The 17382-nt window shown below is 38.6% G+C and overlaps 1 protein-coding gene across 2 annotated transcripts; it reads left to right on the top strand.

Moving 5' to 3' along the window:
- The first annotated feature begins 3014 nt into the window (after positions 1 to 3014).
- Positions 3015 to 9421, top strand: LOC145766953 (uncharacterized). 2 transcript variants are annotated; one of them, XM_082578671.1, is made up of 2 exons: positions 3015 to 8535; positions 8566 to 9421. In XM_082578671.1, the coding sequence occupies exon 1, from the start codon at positions 3153 to 3155 to the stop codon at positions 8451 to 8453; it is 5301 nt and encodes a 1766-aa protein (XP_082434797.1). In that variant the 5' UTR covers positions 3015 to 3152; the 3' UTR covers positions 8454 to 8535; positions 8566 to 9421. The 2 variants fall into 2 exon arrangements, with proteins under 2 accessions (XP_082434797.1, XP_082434798.1); XM_082578672.1 differs by having other exon boundaries at positions 3434 to 3492; positions 3958 to 9421.
- Positions 9422 to 17382: the final 7961 nt, after the last annotated feature.

Genomic DNA, 17382 nt, shown 5'->3' with positions numbered 1-17382 from the left:
TTGTCAAAATATAGGCTAGTACAGTAGGCTACTCAATTTACAAAACGCTTAAACAGTTTTTTTTGGTCTTGACTTCATAGTAAAATTAGGTAATACTTAGGCTACTGGCAGTTTATTCCACCAATCTAAAAATGGTACGGTACAACGTTTGGATGCAGGAAAATTAACCAGATGTGCTTAGTGCTGGCCTACTGCGCTATCGTTGCACCACGGTTATCAACGTGAAACAAAACTAACTTTTAGATTACAGATGCTGCACTCAAAACGGCTTCATAAGCCACCAGCAGTGTCTCAGCTTTTATCTTTTCATGTTTTTCAACTATTCACACAATCACACTCTGATCTCTGACCCACTCACAACACCCATGATCATTGGACTGTGACTGGTTACATAACTTCAATCATGCGTGATAGCAATGGCATAGATCTCTGGCACCACAAGTGTTTTTTCAACAGAATCAAACTAGCCTTCGAATATCTCCAACAGGAGGAAAGTACCCCACATAGCATATGAGCGGCAAGGGGACGCAAATACCACTCAATCATTTTGAAGTTATAGTAAAATTTTTATTGAAGAAATGTTTTAATAAAGTTTGGTAGAAAATTTTCTGGTCATAATAAATATATAAAATAAAGTTGAATAGGTCCAGTGAAAAGTTTGGGTGTTCATCAGAACAATTATCGAATCTAACACTGGTTGCAACGTTCATCTGATAAAAGTGAAAATAAAAGGGACGACAAACGAACAAATCAACTAATAATCAAGGACAAAATTAATTTAGACGGCAGTCAGCACTGATCTACAATTTTACGATCAGTTTAGTTCAGAATTTAGAACACCAATTCTTGAACTACCGTACCCGTAGCGTTTTTTAGAATGAATAGAGTTTCTAATTTGGAAATGAGAATTATATGTAAAATCTTATTATTTATATCATGTTTGAATATGTTTACGATTGTAGAACAACTAAGGTCGAAAGGTGAACTCATGTTAAGATTTCATTATAAGCTTAGAGGGTAATTGCGGAGAAATTGAATAGGCCTATAGTTGCTATTTCAACTTGAAACTGACGCTATTTCTAAGTTATTGTTGATGAAATCAACGATTTGACGTCACAAATGCAACGTTTTGCTAAAACGGAGAAAATTGAGCCATCAATCGCTATTGAACAAAATCACTGATGAAAGCTGCGGTTGGATCATTGCGTAGAAAACGATTTATCAATTATATTTTTGTTCACAACAAGTGAGTTTTTTAAGAAACACAAATATTTTGCAAAAAAGTTGGAGAAAAACATTTTGCACAAAGTTGAAAACACTGAATATTCATCAAAACACTCTGACGTGCCAATTTTTATTTTATGACTTATTCTCGTGCCAAAGTTAAGTGATAATTATGTTTAAAACTATTTTTTCTACTATAAAAAGTGTTTTTTTACAAAAACAAAGCATCGCTTTTCAATCGCTTCGTAGGCCTAATTGAGAAGGTGCAATCGCAATTGTAATGTGCTACCGAGCAAGGAGTACATCTTCTGTGCAAAGTCTTTTAAATTAAACTCTTTCGGAACGGATGTTAGGCCTACTTGCTAGCACATCAGACACTGCGGTTTACCGTTGCTATTGCCGGAAAATACCTTTTTCCCCTAATAGAATTGAACTCACTGTTTTCCTTTGATGGCTAATGCAGAGCTAGTGCAGAGCATTTTCACCCTGTTAGCTAAGTGGCTCCGCGCTCGACTGAAGATCATGCGGCGCTAGTTCGGCACTCGGGGTGTGCACTTGAGCAACGCATTTCAGGAGTGCTCTCCATTCAGCGGCACTTAGTGGATGGAACAATTCCCTAGTAAACAACATTTCAACAATCGGAAACTTCACTCTGCCAATCTCGGTAACCTGCACTGCGTCAATAGCCTCTACAAATATGCGAAATTAGTAGGAATAATCTATCAAGGCTTTGTCAGTCCGAGAATAAAAATTCTACTGCAGAGAGCTCCATATTGGCTGATGTCAACTAGGTCGCAAGCTCCTCCTGCCACTATTGGTAATAAAAACTTTTTTTTCTTTAATCGCCTGCGTGCTGGAGTTTGGATTGGCCATGCAGTGGGTGTTTCAAATTCATGTCCTGACAAGATCTTTTCTTTGAGCTGGTCACGCTTCTTCTGATGTTGAGGAGAGCACTTCCAGACAGAATGTGTATTTCGACGTGATGTTGGTTGATGAAAGGGCTTAAAACAACCTGTAATCAAACGGAAGCTTTGGTTCCATATGAGATCAATTTTCTTGGCTTGTGCCGAGCGTTGCTTCACTAGGCAGGTAGGCTGTTGGTTATTCCATTTTATGTTGATGAGATGTCATGGCACTATTGCATTTTATCGAGATATTTTGTGGTAGGTCTATGATAACTTTTGGTTATGTCTGAGGTGAGGTTACATTTTTAAAAATATGTCAGCTCTAGGAGCTAGCTAGGTGGATGAATCTGAAAGCAAACAACTGTTCATACAAAACTATTTATATTTTTTGTGTCTGCTGATTTATTTGTTAATAGCTAGCTTTTGAAATAGAGTTCACAAACCAGACAATGTTCGGTCGCAAGGTGGACGGTAAGAAAACTTTAGTTTAAATTGCTTCCTATTGGTTAGTTACTGTTAAAATTATGCTGTTTATCACTTGTTAATTACTTTCTGGTCAAATTACAATTTTCATGCTGACTGTAGTTTTTACTTGTGGTGAGAGTCAGGCTAGACTGGTAGGTTAGCGATAAAAACCAGCCATCCACCGAGCGGGATGCTACATTGGATTTAAACTAAAGACCTCTTAATTTGTGTTGTGTTAAATTGGATTATTCCTAGTAAATGATTTGTGGTGTCTTGTGTAACCACTAGTGTTTATGCATTGTAAATTTCAATGCTAATTGTGTCGTCATAGTGCTGTTTGCACTTGGTCTTTAGTGAATTTGTTTCTTTGTGTAATCAGTTGAAAGGCTAGTCATTTTAACTTGCTTAGTGTTGATTAACTCTTGTGCTGTGTTGAGAAATTGTGTTGTGCTGTTAAACTTGTGTTGAAGTTGTGAGACATTGTTTAATGTTAAGGATAAAGTAAGTGTTGAACTTGTGTTTGCTGGTGGTGTAGCCTCATTAAGTGAATTTGGTTGAATGCACCAAAGTCAGCATAATTATTATCTTAGATCTCGTGTTACCAGTTGTAAGAAAATGTCTGAGCAGTCTGATACAAGTAACAGTGTAGCTGTTGAAAGTGACAATGGGGCCGTACTCGGTGTGAGTTCTGTGGCCAGCCATTCAGGTATCAGTGAGCCAAGTGGTTCTAAAGTGACAACTGTGGTGAATAAACAAGTGTCTTCATCCAAGGAATTGTCCTTGCTGATGAAAGGATTTCTAAGCGTTGAGAGAAAATTATGCGAGTTCAAACATGAGATGTGGACTGCCATTGGTCAACCAGATGCCGATGAGTTGGTCAATGAGCTAATCGAAAGATGTGAGTTGGCAATGACAGATGCCAAGTTCTTGTATGAGAAAATCAATGCTGGTACTAGTTTTTCTGATTCGGCCAAATCTAGAGCCCAGAGATACTGGAATAGCTTGAATGTGACTTTAAGTCAAGTGAAGGAGTTAAGTGATTCTAGAATTTCAAATAACATGAGAGATGAGAATCAGTCCCATGTTCAAGTTGTCACTAGTCCTCAACCGGTCGTAAATAATCATGAGGAGCCTAGGGCAACAGTGCATTTGCCAGATCCTAGTGCTAGTACTTCATACAGTATTCCACCAGTGCAATCCCCAGTGAGAGTTGAGAGTGAGCAAATCCCCATATTTCCAGGTGTCGCCGCCCCATACATGCGGCCTCCACATCTTGGTGTTGCTCCTCCAGTGACATTAGATAAGTTTAGTGGTAATGTGATGGACTACTTAGAGTTTAAACGTAAATTTACAAAATTTGTAGAGAATGTTTACCAGGATGATGATGTACGCATGTCATACCTGCAATCTCTGTGTGTTGGAGAGGCAGGTAGGGCAATTCGTGGCCTTGGTGGTCATGTGAATAGAAGTATGGCTTACCAGACAGCGTGGAATCGCTTAGACCAAAGGTTTGGCAGTCATGACCTTTTGATGGCACAGGTGCGTAATGAGATGCTTAACGGACCTGTCATCAAGGCATATGATTCGTCAGCACTGAATAGTCTAAGAGACAAAATGTTTGAGTGCGAACAGAGTTATCTCAGTCTTGGTTGTTTAGATAGTTTAGACAGTCATGAGGTAATCCATAAATTGTTCAGTCGCTTGCCTGAACAACTTCAAAGGGATTTTGTTCCCTTGTACAGAAAGGGACAAGGTAGTTTTCGTCAGTTAAGAGAGTTGGTAGATAGTGCTGCTGCGGACGCTGAGTGTGCTCTTGGAAAGAAGCTGTATCAGCTGGACCTCAAACCAGCTGGAAGAGCAAAAACTTCCAGAGACCAGCATTCCAGTAGTCATTTTAATAAACGTGTAACAGTAAGTGCTGTGAAAGAAGTCCACTCAGGTTTACCGAGGGCAGAAGGAAAATGCTACATATGTGATGGTGGACATAAACTGTTAAGCTGTGCTGTTTTTAAACAGAAGTCGGTAAATGAAAGGAATGATATTGTCAAAAGTCTCAAGTTGTGTTTCAACTGTTTGTTACCAGGTCATCGTGTGGGTGATTGTTATTCCAAACAGAGATGTCAAGAGTGTGGCAAGCGACACCATAGCTTACTGCACTTTCAGAGACATCAAAGAGAGGTGAGGAGTGTTGGTGACAGTAGCCCTGAAACTAATGACAATGTGTTAATGGCGTGTAACTCTTGTCCAAGTTCTGTTGATGGACTGGGCAGGAAATTGCATAAGGTGGTTCCTGTAAGAGTGTGGCTGCATGATCCAGCAAAGGCTGTGCATACTTGGGCCTATATGGATGAGGGGTCGGAAGCAACTTTGTGCACCCGTGCACTTGCTGAGAAGCTTTGCGCTCCTTTGTCCAAGGCCAAGGTGAAAATATGCACGGCTAATGCTGTGTCAGAAGCTTCGTGGCAGATGAATAACCTGCATATAAGAGGAGTTGACGAGTCAGAGGTATTTCAAGCGAACAGAGTGTTGGTGCAGGATTCCATCGTGAATGTAAGGTCTAGTATCCCCACCAATGAAGTTGCGAAAATGTTTCCACACTTAGAAGATTTGTCATTCCCTAAGATGGAGGTAAATGAAGTTGAATTGTTGCTTGGTCAGGATGTGCAAAACGCATTTCGTGTCACTGAACTGCGTTATGGTGATACTGACCAGCCATTCGGCTTTCATACGGCCCTAGGTTGGGCTTTGTGGGGAGTTGACAAAGTGATGCCCGGTTGTTACTCTGACCAAGTATGTGTTAGTTTTATCAGTGAGTTAAGCCTGCCAGATGAGTCTTGCCAGCAAGTCTTGCAGATAATGGACCAAGATTTCAAGGACCTTGACCTTCCCCAGAATGCTTGTCTTTCACGAGAAGACAAACGTGCGGTCAAGATTATGGAAGAGTCTGTGAAGAAAGTGGGAGATCACTACCAGGTAGCGTTACCATGGAGAAAGGACAGGGTAGATCTCAAAAATAACAGAAAGTTGGCAGAGAAACGTTTAGCTGGTTTAAAAAGAAAGTTAGAGGCTGATCCAGAAGTGTGTCAAAAATATTGTGAAAAAATGAACGAAATGATAGAAAATGAGTATTGTGAACTTGTTCCATTGACTGATTCGCCTCCAGAAGGAAAAATCTCGTATGTCCCACACCACTGCACATCATTGTTAACAAAGTTTCGTGTGGTTTTTGATTGCAGTGCGAAGTGGAATGGTTCTTCTCTTAATGATGGGCTTCTTCAAGGCCCAGATTTAACTAATAGTCTTGTAGGTGTTTTGATGCGTTTCAGGCAGGAACCCATTGCTGTTGTGGCAGATGTCAAAGGCATGTTCTTCCAGGTTTTGGTAGATGAAAAGGACCGTGATGCCTTGAGGTTTCTTTGGTTCCCAGGCCATGATCTGACTCAACCTCCAGCTGAATACCGGATGAGGGTGCTTCTGTTCGGAGCGACTTCATCGCCATCAGTTGCTGCATTCGCCCTACGAAGGACAGCTGAGGAGAACCTCACAAACTCTGGTCAAGACACAGTTAAGACTGTTTTTAACCATTTTTATGTAGACGATATGTGTAAATCTTGTACAACTGTGCAAGAGGCAGTGAGACTAGTGAAAGAACTGCAAGAGCTTTTGAGTAGTGGTGGTTTTAAATTAACAAAATTCCTTTCCAATAACAAGCAGGTTTTAAGCTCAATTCCATCCAAGGACCATGCTTCAGGCGTTTTCGATTTGGAGCAACGTGAACTTCCAACCCAGAAGGCTTTGGGCGTCTACTGGGATGCTGAAAGCGATAGTTTAAAGGTGAAGGTAAATATAAAAGAAAAACCGTGTACTCGACGAGGGCTCCTATCAATGATTTCGCAGACATACGATCCTCTAGGGTTTCTCCAACCATTCATGTTGCCTGCTAGGAAATTGTTGCAAGAGGCCTGCCGCTTGAAATTGGCGTGGGATGAACCTTTACCGGTCGTGGGGGGTGGGAAAGATAGTTGGGAAGAATGGGTGCAGGCACTCCCTAGTTTAGAGGCGGTGTCTCTTGCAAGGAGCTTCAAGCTCCAAGATCGTGTGGTTGACTACATTGAGTTGCACATTTTCACTGATGCTTCCACCACTGGGTATGGTGCATGTGCTTATTTACGTATAGTATATGTGGATAATTTCATTGATTGTGTTTTTGTGATGGGGAAGTCCAGGATAGCTCCCTTAAAACCCGTTAGTGTTCCCCGATTGGAGCTTACTGCTGCTGTTCTTGGTGCTAAACTTGGTAAAATGATTTGTAGTGAATTAGAGTATTCTTTGAGTAGTGTTGTGTTTTGGACTGACGCCACCGTAGTTTTAAGGTATTTGCATAATTCTACCAGTCGCTTTCAAACGTTTGTAGCTAACAGACTGGAATTATTACATACTCTTACGTCAGTGCAGCAATGGCGTTACGTGCCCACCGACCAAAATCCCGCTGATATAGCTTCGCGCGGTATGGCGCCCTCTAAGGTGTCCAATGCAGACATGTGGTTTTGTGGTCCCGAATTTCTACGCGCGCGCGAAAACGAATGGCCAGGACAGCCAGATTTTGTGAACAATATCGAACAATGTGATGCTGAAGTGAAGGTTTGTTCCACTCAACTGTCTGATCCATCAAGTGACTCGATCCATCGATTGCTGCGGTACTATTCAGATTTCAGTCGTCTTCGACGCACGTGTGCCTGGTTATTACGTTTTAAGAAGTTTCTGATGTGGAAAGCTAAATCAGCTCGTGATGCTCCCAAGTGTGGTCTGTTGAGCATGGAAGAATTAACAAAAGCTACGTCCGTGATCATCAAAGCTGTTCAAGTTGAAGCCTTTTCCGACGTGATGCAGACGCTTTACAATCACCCAAGTTTTGATGCCCCGTTTGTCCCAGTAGAAGAAGCTCAAATAAAGAAATGTGCCAATTTGAGAACTGTTCAGTCGCTCAATCCGTATCTTGTCGATGGGGTGCTTCGCGTTGGCGGCCGTTTACAAAGATCTTCGCTGACAGATGAAGAAAAACATCCCATTTTGCTCCCAAGTGATCACCCAGTTACCGCTCTCCTAATTTTGACGTGTCATCAACGAGAAGGACACATGGGAACCCCTCATGTGTTGTCTTTGCTAAACAAAACCTATTGGATTCTGAAAGGAAGATCCACCGTGAAGAGAGTGCTACGTTCGTGTCTAAATTGCAAGTTTTGGGCGGCGAAAGCAGGTCAGCAACAAATGGGTCATCTGCCTGCTCACAGAGTGACGCCGAGCCCCCCCTTCAGCGCTTGTGGGACCGATTTAATGGGTCCATTGCATGTGAAAATCGGAGAAGCTACACTAGAAGAATTCGACTTACTAACCTTGGCAACAGAGGTTGAAAGAATTTTAAACAACAGACCAATTACCAAGCTTGCCGCGACCCCAGATGATTTAGCAGCCTTGACCCCCAGTATGATCCTTACTGGATCGTTATGCGAAGGAGTTGCCCCAGGTGTGTTCATGAAGGCTGATGCGTACCGCAGATCGTGGAAAAAGACACAATACTTAGCAGATGTATTTTGGGATCGATGGTTACAGGACTATTTACCGCTGCTGCAGCCACGCCAGAAATGGTTTGGCACGTCTCGTAATTTGCGCCCTGGTGATCTTGTTTTAGTTGTGAACGAATCGGTCAAGCGTGGTTGTTGGCCGAAGGGTGTGGTCGAGGCCGTAATGCCTGACAGTAACAATTTGGTTCGAAGAGTGAGAGTTCGAATGGCTCACTCAACCCTCGTAAGAGATATTCGTAAACTTTGTTTGTTAGAGGGTTTCGCTGACGAACAGTAAGTTTCTCATTTCGTGTGCATGTTTGTTTAGTTTACTGGTGTATTTTGAATTGTTTTTTTTGTTGTTTAGAAGCAACAACGACGTTTAAGCATAATGTAGAGGCGTACTTGAGTTTAAGCCTTTCATTGATACGTTTAGCTACATCAAGTTTTATGTAATTTCGAAGTTAGTCGTTGGATAGTCTGTATTCGTACTCGATGTCGTGATCGCATTTGATTTCGACTTTCGTACTCATGCACGGTCTGCTATTTGTGTTGTCTTCGCTTGCCTGTCGCCTACGGTACTGTTTCAGTTGCTCGTGTGCCAGTGTCAATTTATCTCTTGTGTGGCATCGTCCTTAGTTAAAAAACGTTCGTTAGCAACTTACGTTTTTGTGGGGAGAATGTTGAGGACGATTCCTATCATTTCATGTTTGCCCCTTTTTGTTTACAATTTATTCTTACTTGAACCTGTGTGACAATGTAGCACAACGAAGTTGCTGATTTCTTGTGTTTTCTTTTCATGTGGTGTTCGGTCGCAAGGTGGACGGTAAGAAAACTTTAGTTTAAATTGCTTCCTATTGGTTAGTTACTGTTAAAATTATGCTGTTTATCACTTGTTAATTACTTTCTGGTCAAATTACAATTTTCATGCTGACTGTAGTTTTTACTTGTGGTGAGAGTCAGGCTAGACTGGTAGGTTAGCGATAAAAACCAGCCATCCACCGAGCGGGATGCTACATTGGTTTTAAACTAAAGTTTTCTTACCGTCCACCTTGCGACCGAACACCACATGAAAAGAAAACACAAGAAATCAGCAACTTCGTTGTGCTACATTGTCACACAGGTTCAAGTAAGAATAAATTGTAAACAAAAAGGGGCAAACATGAAATGATAGGAATCGTCCTCAACAGACAAGCATTAGCAGCGAATATTGAATTTGCTACATCAATACCGTCGATAGTTTGTCTAGTTGTCTAGGGCGTAATAAAAAAACCACAAATATGTCATGGCAGTAGTTTAGTCGTGAAAAACAACAACCCACATATAGAGAAGAGACTAGAAGAAAATAGACAGGAATTGTTCATACTAATCGTTTGAAATATATGGCAGAAACGTTAGATAAGCCGAATTTCGAGTTTTACATAAGATTGTGTCATGCCAGGGGTTAATTAAAAAAAGCAAGTAGTCTAAGCCTAAAAAAGCCTATATTTTCATAACTTTAAAAGAGGTTTGAATCATCAAAAACATAAGCCTACGTATAACTTGTACAGAGATTTTTGAATTGCTTTTTTTTCATGCACGTGTAGCCTACCTTGAGTGCAGACTATGCAAGCCAATTATATCAGGCAAAAAATTATATCAGACAAGCCTACACTTACGGAAACGCGTCAAACCATTTAGTTTATGGGATAATTTCTAAGGTGAGCCCAGGGACATTCCAATGGCAATCACCATTTTTTTTTAAATATTACTGAAAAAACAGCAAATATTTATAATTTAGAAATGGTGACGGCGAGCATTTAACCTACATGTTCATTGTTCATAATATCTATTAAGCGGTTAAGCTTACTGGTAGGCCAATTGGAAAAAACAATCAGATCCAAGCCAGTCTAAAGAAAACTTTATCAAGGTTGAAAATTACTAACTAATTTTGTTAATGTTTATTGACAAAATATTGACGTTGAATTATTGTAGAGGTCTACAATAAGCTAATGAAAGGATGAAGGTCTCCACGCAAACTAACATATAGGCGATCAAAACTCTTCATAGTAGGCTACAGTAAAATACCATAAACAGACATAACTCAGCAACAACACTACATTTAACATTATAAAAACAAAAAACAAAAAGCGAACGTTTTCGGCTAGTCATATAGCCCTTTTCAAGCCTATAAGAAATACATTATTAAAAGAAATGCTAAAGAATCATATAGTATCACAGCAAAAATATGGTCAAAGCTAAACATTTGAGAAACTGCCTCGCTCACACAAAATGATAACTGAAAATTACACAGCACAACGGGTCAAGTATTTCAGAGGTAAAATTAATTGATTGTTCAGACAAGGACTCAGGCAGATTACGCAAGAAAGACAGAAGCACAAGAGATAGTGGCACAAAACAAAGTGAATGCGAGAAACACAAGACGTGATAATTCAATCAAAAAACTGCTAAAAGGTAAGAAGCTCCGCAAGCAAATAATTGCCTGTTGAGCCCTGGGTTTAAAGATTTGATGATCAATGCCTCGTGAATCTTGGTGTCGAATTCGGACAAACACTTACGAACAATTTTGAAAGACTGCAAAGACGGTTTATTGTTAGAGCACGATTGGCAGTTTCTAATATGGTCTTTAATTGCACTGTTTTTATTAAAATTAGCTAAATTCAAATGCTCTCCCACTCTCGTCACCAAATGTCGTGTGGTCATACCAACGTATGACGATCTCGCATCATGCGAGCAAGTGAACTTATACACGACGTTAGAACATAAGCGGAAAGGAGTTTTAGACTTCAACTGAAAATAATAACCAGCTTTAAATGTTTTATAAACGGGAAAAATCTTAACGTTAAACTTCAAGGCAATAAATCTGGACAAACTTGTGGCAAAACGTTTGGATTCCTTGCCAACAAACGGGATTGTTAGAAAGTTTTTGAAATCAGGTTCCTCAACTGGAGACGTAGTGGAAACCGAATTCAAAAATCCTCTAAGAACCTTGTTAAAAAACCAAGTCGGATAATGATTAGCACCAAAGTATGAGCGTAATTTATTAATTTCATTGTTGAAACAGTCATTGTTCGAGCAAATGTCGCGAGCTCGCGAGATAAGGCACTTGATCAAAGCAGATTTGTAATTAGACGGGCAAACAGCGCTGAAATTAAGAAAAAGATTAGTGTTTGTAGGTTTACGCCAGACCCAAGTATCAAATCCATTACCATTTATCTTGATTTCTACATCCAAAAAAGGTATAGTCTCCGTTGCTTTTTCTACAGTAAAATTTATGTTTTGATGTTGCGTATTGAGTACTTCAAGAAACTGTGAACAAGAATTATCGTTATCAAATATGGCAAAAATGTCGTCAATATAACGTAAGTAAAGCTTGGGAAAGAATTGGGAAGTATTTTCAGAAAAAATCTCATTTTCAAGGTGGGCTAGAAAGAAATTGGCAAGAGTGGGACCCAGAGGCGAACCCATAGCCACTCCGTCAATTTGCTTGTACAATTTATCTTTGTATAGAAACATGCCCTCTGTGGCTAAATGCATCAATTTGATAAAAATGTCTTTTTTGATGAGCGGGTGATTTGGCTGGTCTTCTGCAAATATGTAATTAGCGATAATGTCGATAGTTTCTTTTAAAGGGACGTTAGTGAATAGCGATTGTACATCAAAACTGACCATTACTTGATTGGGAGCACATTGAAAATCTTTCAGTTTGTCCAGAAAATCGTTGGTTGAGTCGAGCATGTACTTTTTTGGCATGTAAGGTTTAATAATATTGTCTAAGAATTTAGCCAGAGCATATTCCGGAGTCGAAATCATTGACACAACTGGACGGGCTGGATTGTCTTTTTTATGTACTTTTATCAAACCATACAGCTTACCTGGGCTGCTGCCCGAGGGAATCAGTTTTTGAATTACTTCTTTTCCAAATTCCTTGAGATATCTGTTTACATAATACGCGATGGACCTTTCTTTCGAAATAATTGGATGAACTTTAGTACTCTCATTGATTATAGCAAATTTTGTTTCATCGCTCACAATACTGTCTAATTTTGAAAAATAATCTGCAGTGTCCAGAATTGCCGTTCCTTTTCCTTTATCAAATTTGCATACTTTAATAGACTGATTTGAAGACAGGGACTTTAGTGTACGATGAATTGCTTGATTTCTTTTGGATGAACATACTCTTTTAGCATTACACATAAAACGTTTTACAATAAATTTAATTTCATCTTTATCATCAGAGTTGATTGAAATGTCTCCATTTCGTTTCAGAGAACTCATAAGTTGTTCTATACTCGCTTTCATATTGTTTGAATCCATTTGTTTTGGAAGAATTGGGTGGTTTAGGCCAAATCGTAAGATTGTTCAGATTGTTAAAACGCCAAATCTTAGCGTATGGAAGAACGCAGATACAATATTTCAAATTCTGCTAAAAAGGAAGTTGACAGAAACGCGAGGAGAGCTGCGTATCGCAGAGCGAAAATATGAAGAACTAAAAAGACAGATTTTGGCTAAACTTACTTTCTGTGAAAAGACCTGTTTAATTTGTTTACTTACCCAAGAGTTTAAGAAGTTAGCAACCAATACCATCAAAATTCACCAGTCAAAACTTACAAACCTTTGGAGAAGACAGAGAATAAGAAGTCCTAGATGTATCACTAACCTTAGTTCAATAAAGCTCAGTTTGCTAGAAGAAGAAGTCTTACGATTTGGCCTAAACCACCCAATTCTTCCAAAACAAATGGATTCAAACAATATGAAAGCGAGTATAGAACAACTTATGAGTTCTCTGAAACGAAATGGAGACATTTCAATCAACTCTGATGATAAAGATGAAATTAAATTTATTGTAAAACGTTTTATGTGTAATGCTAAAAGAGTATGTTCATCCAAAAGAAATCAAGCAATTCATCGTACACTAAAGTCCCTGTCTTCAAATCAGTCTATTAAAGTATGCAAATTTGATAAAGGAAAAGGAACGGCAATTCTGGACACTGCAGATTATTTTTCAAAATTAGACAGTATTGTGAGCGATGAAACAAAATTTGCTATAATCAATGAGAGTACTAAAGTTCATCCAATTATTTCGAAAGAAAGGTCCATCGCGTATTATGTAAACAGATATCTCAAGGAATTTGGAAAAGAAGTAATTCAAAAACTGATTCCCTCGGGCAGCAGCCCAGGTAAGCTGTATGGTTTGATAAAAGTACATAAAAAAGACAATCCAGCCCGTCCAGTTGTGTCAATGATTTCGACTCCGGAATATGCTCTGGCTAAATTCTTAGACAATATTATTAAACCTTACATGCCAAAAAAGTACATGCTCGACTCAACCAACGATTTTCTGGACAAACTGAAAGATTTTCAATGTGCTCCCAATCAAGTAATGGTCAGTTTTGATGTACAATCGCTATTCACTAACGTCCCTTTAAAAGAAACTATCGACATTATCGCTAATTACATATTTGCAGAAGACCAGCCAAATCACCCGCTCATCAAAAAAGACATTTTTATCAAATTGATGCATTTAGCCACAGAGGGCATGTTTCTATACAAAGATAAATTGTACAAGCAAATTGACGGAGTGGCTATGGGTTCGCCTCTGGGTCCCACTCTTGCCAATTTCTTTCTAGCCCACCTTGAAAATGAGATTTTTTCTGAAAATACTTCCCAATTCTTTCCCAAGCTTTACTTACGTTATATTGACGACATTTTTGCCATATTTGATAACGATAATTCTTGTTCACAGTTTCTTGAAGTACTCAATACGCAACATCAAAACATAAATTTTACTGTAGAAAAAGCAACGGAGACTATACCTTTTTTGGATGTAGAAATCAAGATAAATGGTAATGGATTTGATACTTGGGTCTGGCGTAAACCTACAAACACTAATCTTTTTCTTAATTTCAGCGCTGTTTGCCCGTCTAATTACAAATCTGCTTTGATCAAGTGCCTTATCTCGCGAGCTCGCGACATTTGCTCGAACAATGACTGTTTCAACAATGAAATTAATAAATTACGCTCATACTTTGGTGCTAATCATTATCCGACTTGGTTTTTTAACAAGGTTCTTAGAGGATTTTTGAATTCGGTTTCCACTACGTCTCCAGTTGAGGAACCTGATTTCAAAAACTTTCTAACAATCCCGTTTGTTGGCAAGGAATCCAAACGTTTTGCCACAAGTTTGTCCAGATTTATTGCCTTGAAGTTTAACGTTAAGATTTTTCCCGTTTATAAAACATTTAAAGCTGGTTATTATTTTCAGTTGAAGTCTAAAACTCCTTTCCGCTTATGTTCTAACGTCGTGTATAAGTTCACTTGCTCGCATGATGCGAGATCGTCATACGTTGGTATGACCACACGACATTTGGTGACGAGAGTGGGAGAGCATTTGAATTTAGCTAATTTTAATAAAAACAGTGCAATTAAAGACCATATTAGAAACTGCCAATCGTGCTCTAACAATAAACCGTCTTTGCAGTCTTTCAAAATTGTTCGTAAGTGTTTGTCCGAATTCGACACCAAGATTCACGAGGCATTGATCATCAAATCTTTAAACCCAGGGCTCAACAGGCAATTATTTGCTTGCGGAGCTTCTTACCTTTTAGCAGTTTTTTGATTGAATTATCACGTCTTGTGTTTCTCGCATTCACTTTGTTTTGTGCCACTATCTCTTGTGCTTCTGTCTTTCTTGCGTAATCTGCCTGAGTCCTTGTCTGAACAATCAATTAATTTTACCTCTGAAATACTTGACCCGTTGTGCTGTGTAATTTTCAGTTATCATTTTGTGTGAGCGAGGCAGTTTCTCAAATGTTTAGCTTTGACCATATTTTTGCTGTGATACTATATGATTCTTTAGCATTTCTTTTAATAATGTATTTCTTATAGGCTTGAAAAGGGCTATATGACTAGCCGAAAACGTTCGCTTTTTGTTTTTTGTTTTTATAATGTTAAATGTAGTGTTGTTGCTGAGTTATGTCTGTTTATGGTTTAAAAGAGTTACCTCTCTACCCAAATTGTACAGTAAAATACGGTAAAAACAAATTATATTTCTCCAACAGGTTTCGTCCTAAGCTATGACGTCGGTCCAAAAATTTGTCACAAGTTTTTATGGATTTATACTGTAGAAGTAGATTGCTTTATTATTTTTTAAATCCCTGGCATTTTTAGACTAGAGTAGGCCTACAGTATTTTGTAGCCTGAAGACCAAAATCATTTCGAATTTATCAGCCTTTCTCTGATTTCGACAGTTCTTGATGGGTATCAACCCAAATGATTCACCCCATTTGACAAAATTATATATGCAGAAGGCGGCTTAGAGTGAAGAAAGTTAGACGGCGAGCAAAAATTTCAGCATCCACAATGGAAAGCAAGCATGCCTGTTCCAATTACTCATCGGTGAATCAGCTTTGGGGTTAGAAGAGCACTCTTTATGCTTCAATGCACTGATGTGTCCTGCACTACTTTATCATTTCTTTAAATTGTAATTTGTCTATAAAATGAGGGAGGCTCTACTCGCTTTAAGCTAAATTACAAATTTTTATTTCAACAGAACAAGTTCGAAGGACTAAATTTACTGACATCACGATCAACTTTTTTTAAAAGCAATAAAAGTGCTCCTCTGCAGAAAACTGATAATAAGCAACAACAACAACCTATAACCCATAATGCAGATGACTTTGTAAAGTTGACATAGGCCTATGTTAGCTCTTACCAAGTAGCTTCTAGTGACTCTGTAACAACCTACTACCATGCAAAAGAGCTGCCTTCCAACCACACAAGGATATTAATCGATTGGATTATAAACCAGTTTGCTTCAAATTAAAATGGCTAATCAGAACCAACAGAATCCGATGAATTGCAGTTTGAACAACACTATCTTATTAGAAGATAAGAACATTCTTTGGTAAAGTATTAAAGTGTTTTATTAGTCTATGTGACAGGGTATGTGATCATCGACACTTTGTGCACAAATACAATCAAATTGCATATGGGCGCATGCGTATAGTAGGCTTACGATAATCTCCATAGATGAATCAATATTTTAATTTGAAACTTCAAGAAAAAAAGCACTGAAGAAAATCTGCATCCGATGCTGGTTAAGTCAGTGGCTTATCAAAGCCAGATTTCTTGATTATTGCTGTATGCGCAAAACAGTTATACAGTATTCCAAAATATACTCGATAGGCTACGAAGGCTCAGAAACGTGCCATGCTAGTTTTGACTCACCAGACTCGATTGTTGTTAATGAGCTTATAATATGTAGCACACACTCTCCTACAGCTTATGGCTGGCACAACTAGATTGACAAAACGTTAGGTAAACTTCTATTTAGGTTCTTGAAAGGAAGAGAAACAGCCTATTTACACAACAAAATTGCATCAATTACAATTGTTATTGCAATTGAATGTAATTAATTAGCTTACACATTTTTATGCAATTGTAATTCAGACTTTTTGTTTTTGTGTAATTGTAATTTCAAATCATGTTGGTCAAATTATATTTGATAAGTTGCCTGCATGATATCAATAAGGTACCCTTCCCTAACAAGGTCCGCCTTTTTGATTTTGTCGCAAATTCATCATGAAATGGAAAAAGCGGGTACCAATGTGTGTTTTATTGTGTTTTAGCATCTTTAAAGCACCTCTTTAGAATAATTTTAATAACATATTGACCACAGTTTTAAAATTATAGTTGATTTGCTAATTACTTCTGAGTGGGCCTTAAAAGGGCATCATTGCCTTAATAAGGCCAGCCATCTAAACTCAATTTTTTGAACCATAAAGTGCGGAAAAAAACAATACACAACATCAAAACCGCGAAAAATCCCAAAAACAATTTCGTTACCATAGTTTATTACAAAAAGAAATGTTAAACTTCATGTAATGAGTTCAAGTAAGTTCTTTTCCAATCAATCGTAAGTTCGTGCAAACAAGGTTTTTTTCAATCACAAATTCAAATAAATTTCTTCAAAGAAATTCTTTTTCAACAATAAAACATTTACATATCACAATCAGGGCATGCAAATTCATCATCATCTTTTGTTAAACCAACGCAGTCTTCATGGTTGCCTACCACATTTTGCAACTTTCAAGTTGCCTCATGTCGGAGACTGTATTTTCTAAACATACTGGGCAACACCAATTTCCTACACTTAGACGTCTTTTCATAATTACTGTTTTCCCCTTTCGTTTTGCCTTTTCTCTCCCTTTTCCATACGTGTCAAA

This window comes from Aplidium turbinatum, chromosome 3 (genome assembly GCF_918807975.1).
Source record: "Aplidium turbinatum chromosome 3, kaAplTurb1.1, whole genome shotgun sequence".
Lineage (NCBI taxonomy): Eukaryota > Metazoa > Chordata > Ascidiacea > Aplousobranchia > Polyclinidae > Aplidium > Aplidium turbinatum.
The sequence above is the reverse complement of the archived record's forward strand: the minus strand, read 5'-3'. Positions and strand labels throughout refer to the sequence as shown.

Coding starts and splice junctions, on each gene's coding strand:
- LOC145766953 (XM_082578671.1), top strand. CDS start 3,153: ATGCACCAAAGTCAGCATAATTATTATCTTAGATCTCGTGTTACCAGT.